The 15,534-nt window shown below is 36.7% G+C and overlaps 1 protein-coding gene across 1 annotated transcript; it reads right to left on the bottom strand.

Moving 5' to 3' along the window:
* Nucleotides 1-7,420: 7,420 nt before the first annotated feature.
* Nucleotides 7,421-9,857, bottom strand: LOC123556804 (zinc finger protein 862-like). Its single transcript, XM_053542174.1, has 2 exons — nt 9,615-9,857; nt 7,421-9,301 (listed from the first exon to the last, which is right to left on the bottom strand). The coding sequence occupies exons 1-2, from the start codon at nt 9,855-9,857 to the stop codon at nt 7,421-7,423; spliced, it is 2,124 nt and encodes a 707-aa protein (XP_053398149.1).
* Between the last annotated feature and the right edge of the window lie 5,677 nt (nt 9,858-15,534).

The following is a 15,534-nucleotide window of genomic DNA, read 5'->3' as shown; positions in this document are numbered from 1 at the left end:
AATTAGCCAAAAACATTCTCAAAATATACAAGCGGCAAATCCAATGAACAACTTTTTAATTTGGTGAGGCCTTAATGAGTTAACATACTCTAATGAGCATTAAAGCCTTTATAAAACATGATAGAATGGTGTTTTGCTTAAGAGTATTCAAATAACAGTGAGAGCTATTAATTCTTCTCATTCGGGCGCTGTAGAGGCATTATCTTGGTAATTATTTCATGTATTACAAAATGTAATGCAACGAAGTTCAAATAAGGCTTTTCAATCAAACAAGTTAGAAAGCTCCAGGATTAATTCAAAATGAAAAAGAATATATTTTTACACTGCATGCAAGGTGCAGCTCAGAAATCACTAAGATGTAAGCTTCACAAATGAACATTGCAAATAGTTTGGCAAATTGTCATTGTTCAGAGTACCGGTAATCTGAACTATTCTATGCTATTAAGATAAAAGTTACTCGGAAATCAAGTTCTTGCTTCCAAAAAAAAAAAAAAAAATGTACAAATCCTTCTTGCATGAAATGTACTTCAGACTTTTACCTAAAAAAATTCAAAGTATAAACACCAAAAGAAAATGAACAAGTCCCTCCCGCGTATATGAAGTTTACTTCAGACTTTAACTAATGAAAAAAAGAACTAAGTATAAATGCCAAAAGAAACTGTACAAGTCTTTCCCACATATATGAAGTGTACTATTTTCTTGTACAAGTCCCTCCTGCGTACATGCAGTGTACTCCTTAAATTTTCAGAGTCTGTCCTGCGTACTTGAAGTGTACTAGTGACCTCCTGCGTACATGCTGTGTACTCGTCGAAATAGTACGCGGCATGTACGCTGCATGCGGTGTATGTAAAATTTACTCCTCTGGCATACTACTATGTTCGCAGCATATTCACAGCAAATACGCAGCATGTACGCCACAGAGGCTTGCTTCTGTAAGGGTTCTTTCTCTTGGTTATTTGAGGTATCTTACATACTTAACAAATTGTGCTCTGTGTTACCTTTTACACCAGATAAGCATTTTTTTAACATTTATAATTAGGAATGTACACTGTTTGAATCAAGAACATATTGAATATAATCTAGTACTCAGTGTGGGCTATTATAGTGGACGCAACTTGACCTTTGCATTATGATACATAATGAGGCACAACCTATTATTGAAAAGGAGTGTATGTGTAAAACACGAGCTGCACAAGAAAAAGGAAATATAAATTTGTGTAAATATAAATTATTGTATTGGAAGGTTTTAACTGATCAAATGTAAGTATATATACTTTGATACTGCACTGTATACAAACTAATTCCATATAAATATACATGGCTACCCTAAGCACCCAGGATTTCTATAATGAAATAATCGATATGAATAATCTGCCTAAGGTCAACCATCGCGGTCAAGTTGCGGCTACTATACCTAGGTATCCCAGAGGTACACCCAGCTATTAACAATCAATGTCTTTAACTAGAATTTGAGGTCCTAGGACACTAATAATGTTGAGGCCTAGATGAAGATGCATTACAGTGGCTCACGAGTCATTTGATGGATATTTTAATGTTAGCCTTAGTGACCCCTGCAATAGGACAAGTGCCCACATTTGAACAAAGTTGGAAGAGGGCCTTATAATAATACCGTACTTCAGTCCAAGTTTAGGCAAGATCCATCATGCATTTCATAAAAAAAAGTTTTTAAAAGTTATTTACATATTTTAGCTCTGGCAGCCCCTAAAAAAGGCTGAACAATTTAAGTACAGGTCCTTATAATGCCAAAGAGCAAGTTTGATGATGACGATCTGTTTATCAGGCATTTATCACACACACACGACAGGGATTTTTTTACCGTTTCAAACCTGGGGCCCGGGGCCCATTCAGTTAGGAAAAATGGCACGTAAAACCTGAAAATTGGGAAATTCATAAAATAAGTTTTACCATCATACAACCTTTATTTCAGCATTGTTCAAAAGTCTTTTTTTGTCTTTTGAAAGTTTTGGAAACCTGAAAATTGAGACTACCTAAAAATTGGTATTTTTTGGCAGATTTTTGGGAAATTTATACCTCAGAATTGGGAAAATAAGCAAATTTTTGGAATTGGGATGGGGCCCATATTCGGCCCCAAAATCAGCCTTAAAAAATCCCTGCATGATAAAGGAAACTTTATTTCACAGCAGATGTTACTATAACAAATAACATTAGCTTAAAGCTATTTCCCGACAAAGTTTAGCAGTGGTAAAGTAATATCAAACTAAGGGAAAAGAAAGGTAAGGGAAGTAACCCTGTTTCAGTAGATATATATTACTGACATGGTTACTTCCCTGCTTAGTAAATAAGAAACATACATGATAAAAATTATAACACATGCATAAAAAGATATAGGAGTAAAACAAATAAAAACATAATTCTCTATGTAATTTAGGCCTTAAAAAAATGTTTGTTTCAGGTATCCCAACCTACCCTAAATTTATGTCCCGACTTTAAACATTTTTATGGCCTTGGAGAATTTTTTTCTCAACTTTTTAACAAAAAGTTGCAAAATGGCACTTTTATGCTTTAAACATGGTCAGTAATGTATCAATTTACTGATGCTCTCAAGGCATAGCCCCCATATTTGTATTCATTTTTTGACACTAAAAAAATTTCCGAAAAGTCCCACTTAGATCTAAAAAAAAAAAAAAAAAAAAAAAAAAAAAAATACTGACCTAAATAATTATAGCATAATGTCAGGTAATACCTATGTGGATGAATAATTAATAGCATTGAAAATTGGTTGCAACTAGGATTATTATAAGTAAACAATCAGTTATCCTCTGCTACTGTTTAAGGTTTGGATAACTGCCAACATTGCTCTATCCAGATACCCTATTTTTTTAGCATGTTACAAGAAACAATCTTTTTAATAAGGCCTTATCAATAAATAAAGAAGACATAAAACAATGCAGTATTTTTTATCATTCAATCCATATTTACTGGATCATAGTGGATGGTACTTATGCCAGTTTCCTTTTGTTTCACAGCAGCTGTATATGTAAAAGTTTCCCTAAAAATCTGAATAATAAAAGACAAACAGAAATTTGCATTACATTTTAAAGGTGATGTTACTTTTTGAATTTCCGGTGAATAACAAAGAACCAAAGAATATTCAGTTCTTTCCAAAAACCGTTATATTATGATTCAACCAAACAGTTTCCTTTGTCTACCAGAAAGGAACAATTCTTATATCTTAATATTGAGATTTGGTACCTTAAATTTATAACAGACAATAAACTAAAACAACAGACATTCATATGTGACTTCGGTGAGCTCAACAAAGCAATTTCAAGCACAAATATTAATGTGGAATGTAAAGTAAGTTACACACTACCATATCCGACCAAGATACTTTCAAAAACAATGCATTTGCAGAATAGAGAGATAGAAATAATTTTGACAGCTCGTGAAAACTAATGACAAATTTTGACAGGTATATGATGACTCATGACCTAATTAAATTTTTTCTGTTATTTCTAACTTCCAGTTTGATTTTCATAAAATGGGTAATCTATATTGTAGCTTACAACTCATACATTAAAACAATAAAAGAATATATTGTTTCCTCACTGTCGTTTTGTCTATGCATGTCTCGTACGAATTCCTATTGTTTCAGTCATTTGTCAGTAATTAGAGCAACTAACAGTGTTGCAATCATACAAAACACATCCCTTATTTTCACATAGATATTGAGGATTTATCTAATGAGCACATGTATTGGAAACACAATTTCAATACCGACTGTGAAGAGCAAAGGACCCATATTTCGACAGGTTAAGACAAAATCTTGGTTATAATTATTACAATCTCTATGTGTTCTAACTTCGACATGGCATTAGAGAAAATAAATATTTCCCGCGCATTTCATCTAGTGTAGCTGTTATACAAGTTCAATTTCATAGCGCAATACGTGACTGACTTGTGCCACTTTGGGTTCACTAATTCGACAGGGGGGCCGTAATTTGGACACCCTAATGATGTTTTAAAAAAATATGGAACACATGGAATTAAAACACTTTTAACAACATTTTCTTTGTTTAAACATATAAATAATCAATGAGCACATAAGTTTATGCCGAAATAAGAAATTTAAAATACATACATGACTTTTACATTAACTTTTTCCCATACACAAAATATAGATACATTTGTATATATGAACATCCGCCATTATTTTCTCATATTTAGATATTAACGAAGCATAATAGTCACTCTAATGACGTGCCGTAACTAGTTCATTTTACACGCAAAATTCACAGTGGAATGGATAATTCTGAATGTGTTCAGCCGGTATCTCAAACAATACTGCAACATCAGTGCACGTGATGGGCCACCGGCGTTGACAGGCCTTGCATTGTATCCACTCCTCTTGGCTGCCTTCATCCGACATACAACCTGAGCAGGTTACTTCTTCATTATATTCATCGTCTGAATCTATCAAATTAGTGGCGTCCTCACTTACATCAGATTCAGAAGATGAAGATTCTGTAGTTTTGCGTTTCTTTGATTGGGCAGCCGCTAGTTTCTCTAACTGTGCTTGCTTCTTCTTCCTTTTAGTCTCTTCCCGTTGGATTCTTTTTTGTTCTTTTTCTTCGAGCTTCTGAGCTTTTTTTGCTAACCTATCTTCTTTTCATTTTTGTTTGGCCAATTCCTCGGCCCGTTTTGCGTCTTTTTTTTCCTGCAATATCTTCAGGGCCTCTTTACCTGATAACGCCTTTGGGAGCTTATTTCGCACTGTATTTGCTGACTGTTTTTTCTTTATTTCAGGCACAGGTAAAAGAGAAAAAGATTTTGATATAGTTTGTTCCCTGGACTGTGTGACACATGATTTTGTTTTTTTGTTTTGGGTTTAACGCCGTTTTTCAACAGTATTTCAGTCATGTAACGGCGGGCAGTTAACCTAACCAGTGTTCCTGGGTTCTGTACCAGTACAAACCTGTTCTCCGCAAGTAACTGCCAACTTCCCCACATGAATTATCAGAGGTGGAGGCCTAATGATTTCAGACACAATGTCGTTTATCAAATAGTCACGGAGAACATACGCCCCGCCCGAGGATCGAACTCGTGACCCCGCGATCCGTAGACCAACGCTCTTACCTACTGAGCTAAGCGGGCGGGCTGTGTGACACATGACATGCTTTGAATTTCGCTTCAGCTACTGTCACCTGAAGCTGTGGTAGTTTGTCTGCTTGTGCCTTGATCAGCAATGAGTTGATCACCAGAGACAGTGTTAATCACGCTGCTGGTACTCAATTCATTGGGCGACTTGTCATCGACGGCAGTAGTGATTTGGTTGCAGGTGCTAACTTCCACGGTTGATTTGTGTAGTTGATCAACATCGGTTGATTTATCTTCAACACAAGTTTCGGCGGGTTGAGTGCTAGTGACACCTTGATGAGCACTGGGGTTATCACCACTTTCCGTCACACGAGTGATGGCCTTTGATGGATTTAATTTGGTTAAATCGATGTTTCTTGGATTGAGTGGAAACAGTCCGCATTTCTGGAATCCATGAACACCATTTTTGAGCTTTGTAACTTTAAGCCATGCATTCTTAAAAACCCCGGGAAATTGTTTTTTCGTAAGGGCTTGACCAAGATTCTCAAGTTGCCAATTTTTTACTTCCTTTTTCCACGCGGCCTTCATGGGCGAGAAGAACCCAACGTCGCATGGCTGAAGCACGTGAGTTGCATTCCCTAGGAGGCAGTATAGAATAAGGTCATTTGTGAAGCAGAAATGTGCAGCAGCAAGTGATGTATGTGTTGAGTGGCCGTCAACCAGTAACATCACAGGTTTTGGAATGCTTCTGTCCACAACAAAATCTTTAAAGTTTTTGAGAAAAGATATAAAAAGTTCAGAATCCATCCATCCACTATCCACGTATGACCGTAAATAGCTTCATCAAACTTGTGGATTCCAGAGTCACGGAACCTCTCACCGGGGTAGACTATCAGGGGCGGCACATAATTTCCTATGGCGTTAAAGCACACAAGTACGGTTATTTGGGTTTTGTTACTTGTACACACTTGATACACATGCCGAACCCCTTTTTCGGTCAACACTTTACCACTTGTCACAGACGAAGGGAACCCACATTCATCGGCATTAAAGATTCTTCTGGGGTCTTGCAAGAGGGATTCCCAGTCGGGCACTTCTTGTTTCAAGATTGACTTTAATCCGTTGAACCAACCGTCAATCATTTCAAAGTTTATATGCGACCTCTGGTGGCCTAAGGCCATGGCAGAGCGATCACTTAAGTCTGTGTGTCTTTTGGTAAATAACTGATACCAGCGTTTACCTGGGAGATTGTCCTTAAACGGCGTTTTTCGGCCATCATGGTCAAGGACCTTCTTTACTTCATAACAAAGTTCTTGACGTTTCAGGGGATAGCCAACAGACGACATGAGTTTGACGTAATCTACCAAAACAACTTCCTCAGCCTCCGTGAGTAAGCATGGCTTCCCGGTGTAACAGCCCAGTTTTCCCCCCAGTCAGTTCTTTCCCCGGGGAAAAAACTGACTGGGGAAAAAACTGACCGCTACACTGGGCTTTGCACCAAGGGGTGCTTTTCCACTAAGTTTATCAATTAAGGTTTTTCTTGTGATACCATAAGTTATTGCAGCTTTCCGCTTTGTCATAGCTCCACTCTCAACCATGGAGACCGCAGTAGCCACCTTTGATGGTGAATACTGTCGATATTTTGCAGCACCAGCTTGCTTGGACATGGTTGTAACTGTAAGTAAAAAACATAAAAAGCTTTGAATAATTCTCATTCAATGATTCAAATAATAGTCAACAAATAATTAAGTATTTGTAGGCCTAATGACAAAAAATAGATCTCTTGTTTAGTTACAGAAAAGATATACAAATGTATATTAAAAAAAGTATCTCTAACAATAGAATTTCAACCAACCAATGGAAAGCCTGAAAAAAAATATATAATAAAACAATAAAAAAAAAAAATTGCGAAGACTGGGTTTCGAACCAACGACCTCTGCATCAAAACAGAAAATAAATATGTAGGGGCGCCCTAGACCACTCGACTACAGAGGCGGCTGTCAAATCAGTGTTTTTAGCAGTATATAAATCGTATCAAAACATGTCGAAATTAGGAGCTTGACAGGGTTCGAATTTAGCCAGATTTTCTACTTGCATTTTTTCGCAAGTGGTATTTTTTTTAACTTGCTAAATGAAAAAACAACTTGCATTTTCCACGACTTGTCACTTTATTATCAAACATTAATTCTAAACCACCAAAATATTAACTAAATTAATGTTGCAATACACTGTTATCATGGCCATTGTAATGTACATGACCCAAAACTTGCTGTGACAGTGAACGCAGGTCTGGCAGTGCCAGATACATGAACTTGCAATAGTTTGGCCTAGAAACTGCATCTCAGTTTCTGGCTCCATATGGCAGAGTATTTGGTCTTTTCTGTCTTTGTCCAGACAACCACCATCTTGTCACAGCAGGTTTTGGGTCAGACTCTCTAAGGGCAACATCAGCAACTTTGATTCGCATCAAAGTGTCAAGGACTTCAGCTCCTAGCCTACACCTCCAGTCAGACTTTATTCTCTTCATTGTGGAAAATGCTCTCTCACATGAGGCATTAGCCAATGGCAAGACATTTGTCAGATGTATTATTTTAAGTATATCTTTATAGTCACCCTTATCTTGGTCCATTTGACTAACTAGCTGCCAAACTAAAAGTGGATGTTTGTTGGTATATCTTGCATTTCCAGATACATGAAACTTCAGATCAGCCCATTGGCTAAGTGCATTGACCAAGTTACAGTCAGCATTGGTTAAAACTGTTTGATAATGCCTGTAGATAACCCTGACATCACCATTGCCATACTGCAAAAGAGCATCTCTCTCAGTAGCTAGTGGCCAGTTTTTATGATCAAAAGCATTACAAGCCAGGAATATTTCATCAGTTGTCAAATTTTCTAATCTAGATGACAAACAGTCCAGTACTGACTGTGTGATTCTACGTCTGTCATTGGCCAATGTATCATTAGGGAGCAAATTAAGGAGCTGAACACCATGAAACTTTCCATCTCTTATCTGTTCTTTAATCTCAATGACAGATGGACCATCATTGTCAATTAATGCCCTTAAGGCAGTTTCAGCACTCTGGAGTTTTGTCACAGCACTGTAAACTGTGATATCTTCTCTCTGAAAGAGCAAACTTATTTTGGCTACTTCATTCAAAACATCTTTAACAAACCCCATAAACACCACCATTTTATGTTGCTTAAGTCGTCTTAAGTAGCCCTTTACTTTTTCCCTATCATGTCCTCTGTTTGAATTGTCCTCAGCATAATTCTCCATCTGAGTGATAATAACTTGCCAGTTTTGAATTAGTTTACTGGTTGCTCTAAGTTTATGGTCAACCCACCTAGTGCCATTAGCTTTTTCTGGTTTCATAAAATGTTCCCCTAATAACTCTGCTATGTCTTCAGCTTCTTTAAACCTTTTGCCTGAGCCCTTATAAAAATAGTAAATAGAAACAAGCATTTCTATAACATTATCCATGTATGTTGACTTGAAGGCATCTTTTACAGCAAGCTCTAGCCGGTGTGCCAAACACCAGACTGCTTTAATCCATTCAGCATTGCCATTTGTTTTTAGCAATTGAATAACACCCTTTTTAGACCCCATCATAACTGATGCCCCATCTGAACAAAAGCCTACAGTTTTCTGCTTGTAATTGTTAAGCTCAAACTCAAAAAATGCTTGGTCAATAGCTGCTAAGATGCCTTCTGCCTTTGTGTTTTCAGGTTCAACAAGTTTAAGATATTTCATTTTTGGATAATAATCTTCTAAACATTTAACAAAAATAACTTCTTTTTCAGTATCTGACCTATCAGTTGATCCGTCACAAAATATGCTAAAATAATCAGCATCATGAATAAGACCTTTGATATTATCAAAATAAACACCACCAATGTGCTCAATGAAATTTCTTGCAGCTTTGTCAGTATGGTAAGTGTCACCAAGTGGCAAACCATTAATGGTCTGAAGGTCTACTAAGTCAGGAAAATCTGTAAATGGTCTCTCCTTCATGGCAATGTAATATGAAGTTCTAAAGAGTTTGCTCATTTTCTCAGAGGTACCCATATCTATTTTTTGAAAACCCTTTTCAAGATCAGAGGGCTCATTTCTGGCCTTTTTCTCTTGGGCACACTTTGAATTTATGGCTCGTTCATGCATTGCAGATTTTACATGGAAAGCAACCGACTCTCTCTTGACAGTAGTGTTACCGGAGACAAACTGAAAAAAAAATGCACCTATAAATTGATCATCCTGTTTGAAACTTTCAGACATTTTTTACACTTAAATCTAGTCATCGGTAAATATTATTTTAAGAGGTTTTGGACTGCTCCGGTTGAAAGTCGTATTAACTACTATCATGTGCCTCTCAACTCAAAGTCACCGGAGCCTCCGGTTGAAAGTCGTATTAACTACTATCATGTGCCTCTCAACTCAAACTCAACATTTTTATTAGTTTACAAAATATCTGATAGTTTTATATATGGTTCCAAGTAAAAATCAAGAGCCTGTTTAGTATGCATTAATGGCTTACATTTGAGGACATGTTTGCTGGTGCAAATGACTTGCAAGTTTTGCAGACAATTTTTGTCACGTGGTCATCTTCAACATCATACTGCAAATCTATATTAAACTCTTTCATCCATTTCTTAACAGTTTTTAAGCTAGCGGAAACACCCTTAGCCGATGCCTTTTCCGTTTCAACTTTTGACCTTTTCTCATCGACATCGGCCTCTATACTAGTGCTAGCGCTGGGTCTTTTCAAAAACTTGTCCATTTTTATTTCGCCGGTGCAGCCAGCCATGAATATAAAAGTTGGGAAACCAAACATCCACGTGACGAGTCCAGCCAATCGTATTTGCGCTATATAAATAGTAACTTATTAATAGATACCAAAAAACCCACCTGATGCGGTAAACGTCATCAAAATTAGCGCAGGTACTTGTCAGCAGTTGAAAAGACATGCGTACGGGACATGAATCGTGTGTAAACTTCCATTTACGACGAAAAATGAAAGAGTGCTGCGAAATTCGTTCTGCAAATGACAATGACCGCGAGTTGTTAAAGAAAGAACAGTGTAAGATTGAGACGACCGTTAGAAATGCACATTATTCGGCCAAAAATTATCACTCGCAAAAAAATGCTGGTGTCCGAAATCTCACCTCGCAGTTTGAAATTTGCACTCGCATTTCGCGAGTATGCGAGCTTAAATTCGAACCCTGCTTGACGATATTTGGATTCCTAATTTCGACATCCCGGCCATCAAGGTCAAATTGGACAAGAGACACGACCCGGACATTCAATGACCAAAAACAACATTAGATAAGGTGTTTTAGATACATAAAATACAAAATTTAGTTAAAATAAAACCGCCCTCTTACCTCTTTTTAGGTGTGCTCCTCATCAGCTTCCTTAAGAAGGGATTTTTTTGCGGTTCTTGGAATTTTCTGCAAAACTTTGCAAAGTAAAATTTCAAAAAGAAAAGCGTCTTTTGGACCAGGATTGTTTTCATGACGTCAATGCATTTTTTGACGTCATCAGATTGTCAATCAACGTGTTAAATGAAACAAAGCAATTAGCAGACTTTTTAATAATTGTATAAAAGTGTCGAAGTTATGGACCTGTCGAGATAAGGTGCCATTGCGCTATTGTAATAATGCTAAACTATCTCAGCCGTGACGTGTCCTTAAACAAAGTTTCAAAGTTTATTGGTAAAGTCAAGGCCCATTAAGCGAATCTGACAACAACAACATGAAATGTTAAACAGTGAAAATGGCAGAAAACAACAATGATGGCATGATAATTGAGTGTGACAGCAAGAATTATTGTTAATTATTGCATGTTTTCAGTGAAAGTTTGGAAAATAGGATGGTGTAGATCTACACAGTATTACCAGTAACTTTCACAATGGAAACAAATAATTAAAGGACGAAGCAATTTTCACTGAAATAGACAATTTAGACAAAACATGCAATAAAAGGAAAGGAAGTCTGCCTGCTCTACATGTGAGATCCAAATATCCCTACCCACAAGCACCACATCCCACATCCCCACTCAACAAATCTATTCTGCGTTCTTCTGTAAATGGTGGAAATTTATCTAAGGGAGGTAACTCTGTAATAGCTAACATTACATATCAGAGACTGCTTAACCCGAATAGAACGTCTGTAGGGCAATCGGAAGACATTTCCACAATCTAAACTTTCTAACACCCTTAAATTCAGAAAAAATATTCCTAAAAAAGTATATTACAGAAAAAAAAAATTCAGAAATCTTTAAAACCCAAAATCATATAAATCAGACTGAGAGGGTCTAGACTACAAGATTTGTCACCAGCCGTTATCATAATACTAGCTTAGTCTCAGACATGTTAAATAATTTGAGTTGGCCGAGTCTAGAAATCAGAAGGACCAGAGCAAGACTTATCATGTTTTATAAAATAGTCCATCATGTCGTAGCTATTTACCCTGATAATAATTTATTGGTCCCTACGGGTCCAAGAACAAGGTATGGTAGCATATATACATCCAGGCACATTGGAACATCCAAAGACTCATACAAGTTCTTATTCTTTCCAAGGACTGTTAGCCAGTGGAACATGTTGCCTATTGCAGCTCATAAAGCAGCCACAGTTGACACGTTTAAAACCATCTTCACTGTGCCTGTTATTGTCTCAACCATATGATACTAAACAGCAACTATTGTGCATATTTTTATCCTAGCATTGTAAAAACCTTTTAGCACTTGTACTATAATGTCCATATGTACAAACACCATATAGTTAATTGTTTTAAATTCACCAGCGCCTACACACAATCTTCATTCAACGGTTACGAGGGAGTGTAATATTAAGAAGAAGAAGAAGAACTAGCATTGTCAATTTGCCGTTATAATTGATATATTGCTTTCAGTACGTCGGACTACACTATTCATGAAAGTGTTTAAACTGTATGACATTTAAGTCTAAACGAAAAAAGAAAAGTATGAAGAAGATAAAACTTAGATGGCAATATCCCTAGTCTGGCTACCGACTATAGATAATCTTTTTTATTTTAGAAAAAAATAATTCTGTAAAAAATTCTGACTTCAACAGCCTTGGCTCTGATTATCTGTATGTTTTGAGAAGACAAGGGACATAATTATACAAAATTTGAATAGCCCCAGGAGTTATCTTCTTTGAACAAAACATATGGTCTGAACACAGACTACAATATCCCCAATACGAGCTTTGCTTTGAAATCCTCACCACACTAGACAAATTGAAAGAGAAAATAAGACCTCGTGGGTCAAAGAGTGTTTTGAGTAGGTCCTACGCAATGAAGGTGTATGGGAGGATCAATTGCATAACAATTCTGAAAAGATATTTGCTCTTAGACAATACAAAATACAGATGGAATGAAACATGTTATTAGAAACTGAAGTTCAAAGACAAAGTAGCTAGACTGCTTATATTCATCACTTCAATGAATCATTTTGAAAGTGTTTCTTATGCTTTAGCCATTTTGAAGCATTTCTGTAACTGTTCAAGAGTACTTTGCTGCAAATAATGTAACATGAAAAGTCATTGTCATCAAATAAAATGACAATATTTAAAGATAGTGTTGTAATTACAACATTTTAAGGTAGCTGATAGGTAATAACTATGCAGTGTATTTTAAGCAAGTCAACACTCTCTGGATGGAACTATCACGATCACTGCTTTCCATGAAAAACGAATAAATTCTGAAAAAGCATATGGACATTACTTTATTTGATGATTGATATAAACCAAGATAAATGTTGTAGTGCCCATTCTTTTCCAAAAGTCAGCAACCAGACGAAAAAAAGGGAATGCCTTTGAGAGCCAATGTGTGAAATAGTAAGTTCCGATGAAGCTGCCTTTCATAAAACCCCAACCCGCCCGCTTAGCTCAGTAGGTAGAGCGTCGGTCTACGAATCGCGGGGTCGTGAGTTCTATCCTCGGGCTGGGCGTATGTTCTCCGTGACTATTTGATTAACGACATTGTGTCTGAAATCATTAGTCCTCCACCTCTGATTCATGTGGGGAAGTTGGCAGTTACTTGTGGAGAACAGGTTTGTACTGGTACAGAATCCAGGAACACTGATTAAGTTAACTGCCCGCCGTTACATGACTGAAATACTGTTGAAAAACGGCGTTAAACCCATAAAACAAACAAACAAAAACAAATAATAAAACTCCGGGAAATCTGGCAGCGTCCTAGCTGCTGGTGAATAGGGGCATGTCAGTGCGGAGAGATGATGGCAAATGTGTTACTAGAGGTAAAGGTGACAGGTAATGGCAAGCACTGAATATGCGTTCATAATACTGTGATAATGATAAGTACACAAAGATTAGCAAGTTATGGTCTGAATGTACTTAGCATAACTTCAACTCCGAGCAATAGTAATTAAAGTAGCGTCTATGTTTGATGTAAAATGCCACAAGTTGTTTATACCTCTATATTTTCACTTTTGACATTGCTTTGAAATAACAATCGCAAATGCTATCAGTAGAGGAGAGGCTGACGCAGCAAGTTTTGAAGAATTATGTCTTAGTAGAGGTAACTGCAAGAAGAACAAAGTGTGTTTGTGTGTGTGTGCGTGTGTGCACGCGTGCGCGTGCGTGCGTGCATGTTTGGGTTTAACGTCTTTTTCAACACTGTTTATAAACGACGGTGTCTACTTGTAGCAGTGTTTTGAATCTAGTTTTCTAAAACAGTTATATTTTACTGTGGTTTAGTATATCGCACATATTTGGTTCTGAATTAACTTAAATTGAATTAAGAAACCGAGAAGTTTTCAATCAATCGCTGATAACATAATTGTTTAATCATTCTTAAAGCCAATCACGCTGAGAAGGTCCAACTCGACTGAACATGATGATATATTTAAAAGTATAGACTATATATACACATAGATTAACGGTAAATGTTTCTATCTTACCAGGTCTAGATCTAGATAAGGCACGAAGACGACTGCACATCTAAGCAATGTCGCTAAGGCGTATTACATGGAACAGTTCTTGAGAAGCAAGCTGTTAAACCAGAGGTTCCAAAAAGTATCAAGGAAGAGGCACATTGGTGAACTGACACCATTTCATCTCTGGGTGTTAAAGAAAATGGAAGAAGTGGAAAACCACAGGTCGCCCAACATGACATAAACGAAAATGTTGCAGGCTCGGTTTGATTGAACCTGTTTATGGATGATAGTGGAAATGCAAGCTATCGTCCGCGCCCTGTAGCCCAGGGTTGAATAGAATTCATCATTTACACATGTTAAAAGTACGAGAATATAATTTAGAGACACCAGCAGATGAATTCAAACGGTGGTGCACACGGAACCTTCAATGATACTCAGAGTGCAATTCTATGAAAAACGGCATATTGTCCCCGGTAAAAATAACAGCTTTGCCCTTAACAAGAACTAAACAAAATGGAAATTAGAGAGAGGATCTGAGGTTATGGAGCCTGTGTATCACAGAAACTGTCAAAAGACAAAATTAAAAAGAAGGGGTGATTAAACAATACACGAAGGTATTTAAGTGGGAATATTGGAACCACCCAAGCCGAAATTTTCAAGCTGAAAAATTAAACAGTACACTAACACAACATTAATGTCGTGCTGAACGATCGGAGGAGGCTCTGATTGGAGGTCTTTTTGTCTTACTACATTTAATATCCAATTTAGTGGGTTTTTTTCACGCCTAGGTAGATATTAAATGTAAGCTTAAGGTAAGTTCTTATTATCAATTTGTAAATAAAAAGCAAAGCGTAAAACATACACTGTCATCTGAAATAAAACTGATTTATGATGTTTTATATCATGGCATGGTGCATACCTGGGGGTATGCCCTTGTCAGATTATTCAACGCTCTGATTTTAGTCGCCGTATGACCTGAACTATATGTCTGTGAAAAACTAACAAACGCGTACTGTTTTCTGACATATGTACTGACATAAGAATATCAACATAAATACCTGTTCTATGTACTGTTTGACCGAGATCTTCATAAGACATTAACATTTACTTTGCGCGTGTTTCAAGTTTCAGTAAAGAAAAAATGGAAATAAATAAGAATATCACAATTATGTTTAACTCACATAGCGTAAATACAGTCAGACTGATGTTTTCTACTTTCTACTTAGATTAAGTTTTATTAAATTGCATTGTATGTAATCAATACTTATACAGAGTCATAAAGTTACTTGCTTTCAAGTTCCTTCAACATTTTAGTTTCCTTTGGCAAAGCAATTTACAAATTTAGAAATAGCAAAGTCCAGAGAACATTCGAGCCTGGTGTGTGGCTCATATTGCACCATTTTCATTACATCATGTAGCAGTTTTGGGCTTGAACTAATTCCAACATAAACTTTTTGGTGTGGAATAAGTAGTATGTAAGGAAATGAAACGTAGATAAAAAATCCTCAAAAATATCAAAGCACTTTATTTATGAG

Source organism: Mercenaria mercenaria, chromosome 4 (assembly GCF_021730395.1).
Source record: "Mercenaria mercenaria strain notata chromosome 4, MADL_Memer_1, whole genome shotgun sequence".
In the NCBI taxonomy this organism is placed as follows: Eukaryota; Metazoa; Mollusca; class Bivalvia; order Venerida; family Veneridae; genus Mercenaria; species Mercenaria mercenaria.
Note: the sequence above shows the minus strand (reverse complement) of the source record. Positions and strands in the feature narration are given on the sequence as shown.

What these genes read in the sequence shown, in the direction of transcription:
- LOC123556804 (XM_053542174.1), bottom strand. Translation starts at nt 9,857, where the DNA reads ATGGACAAGTTTTTGAAAAGACCCAGCGCTAGCACTAGTATAGAGGCC. An exon ending in CAGCAAACATGTCCTCAAAT is followed by an intron (nt 9,302 to 9,614) that starts GTAAGCCATTAA and finishes TTTTTTTTTCAG; the next exon opens with TTTGTCTCCGGTAACACTAC.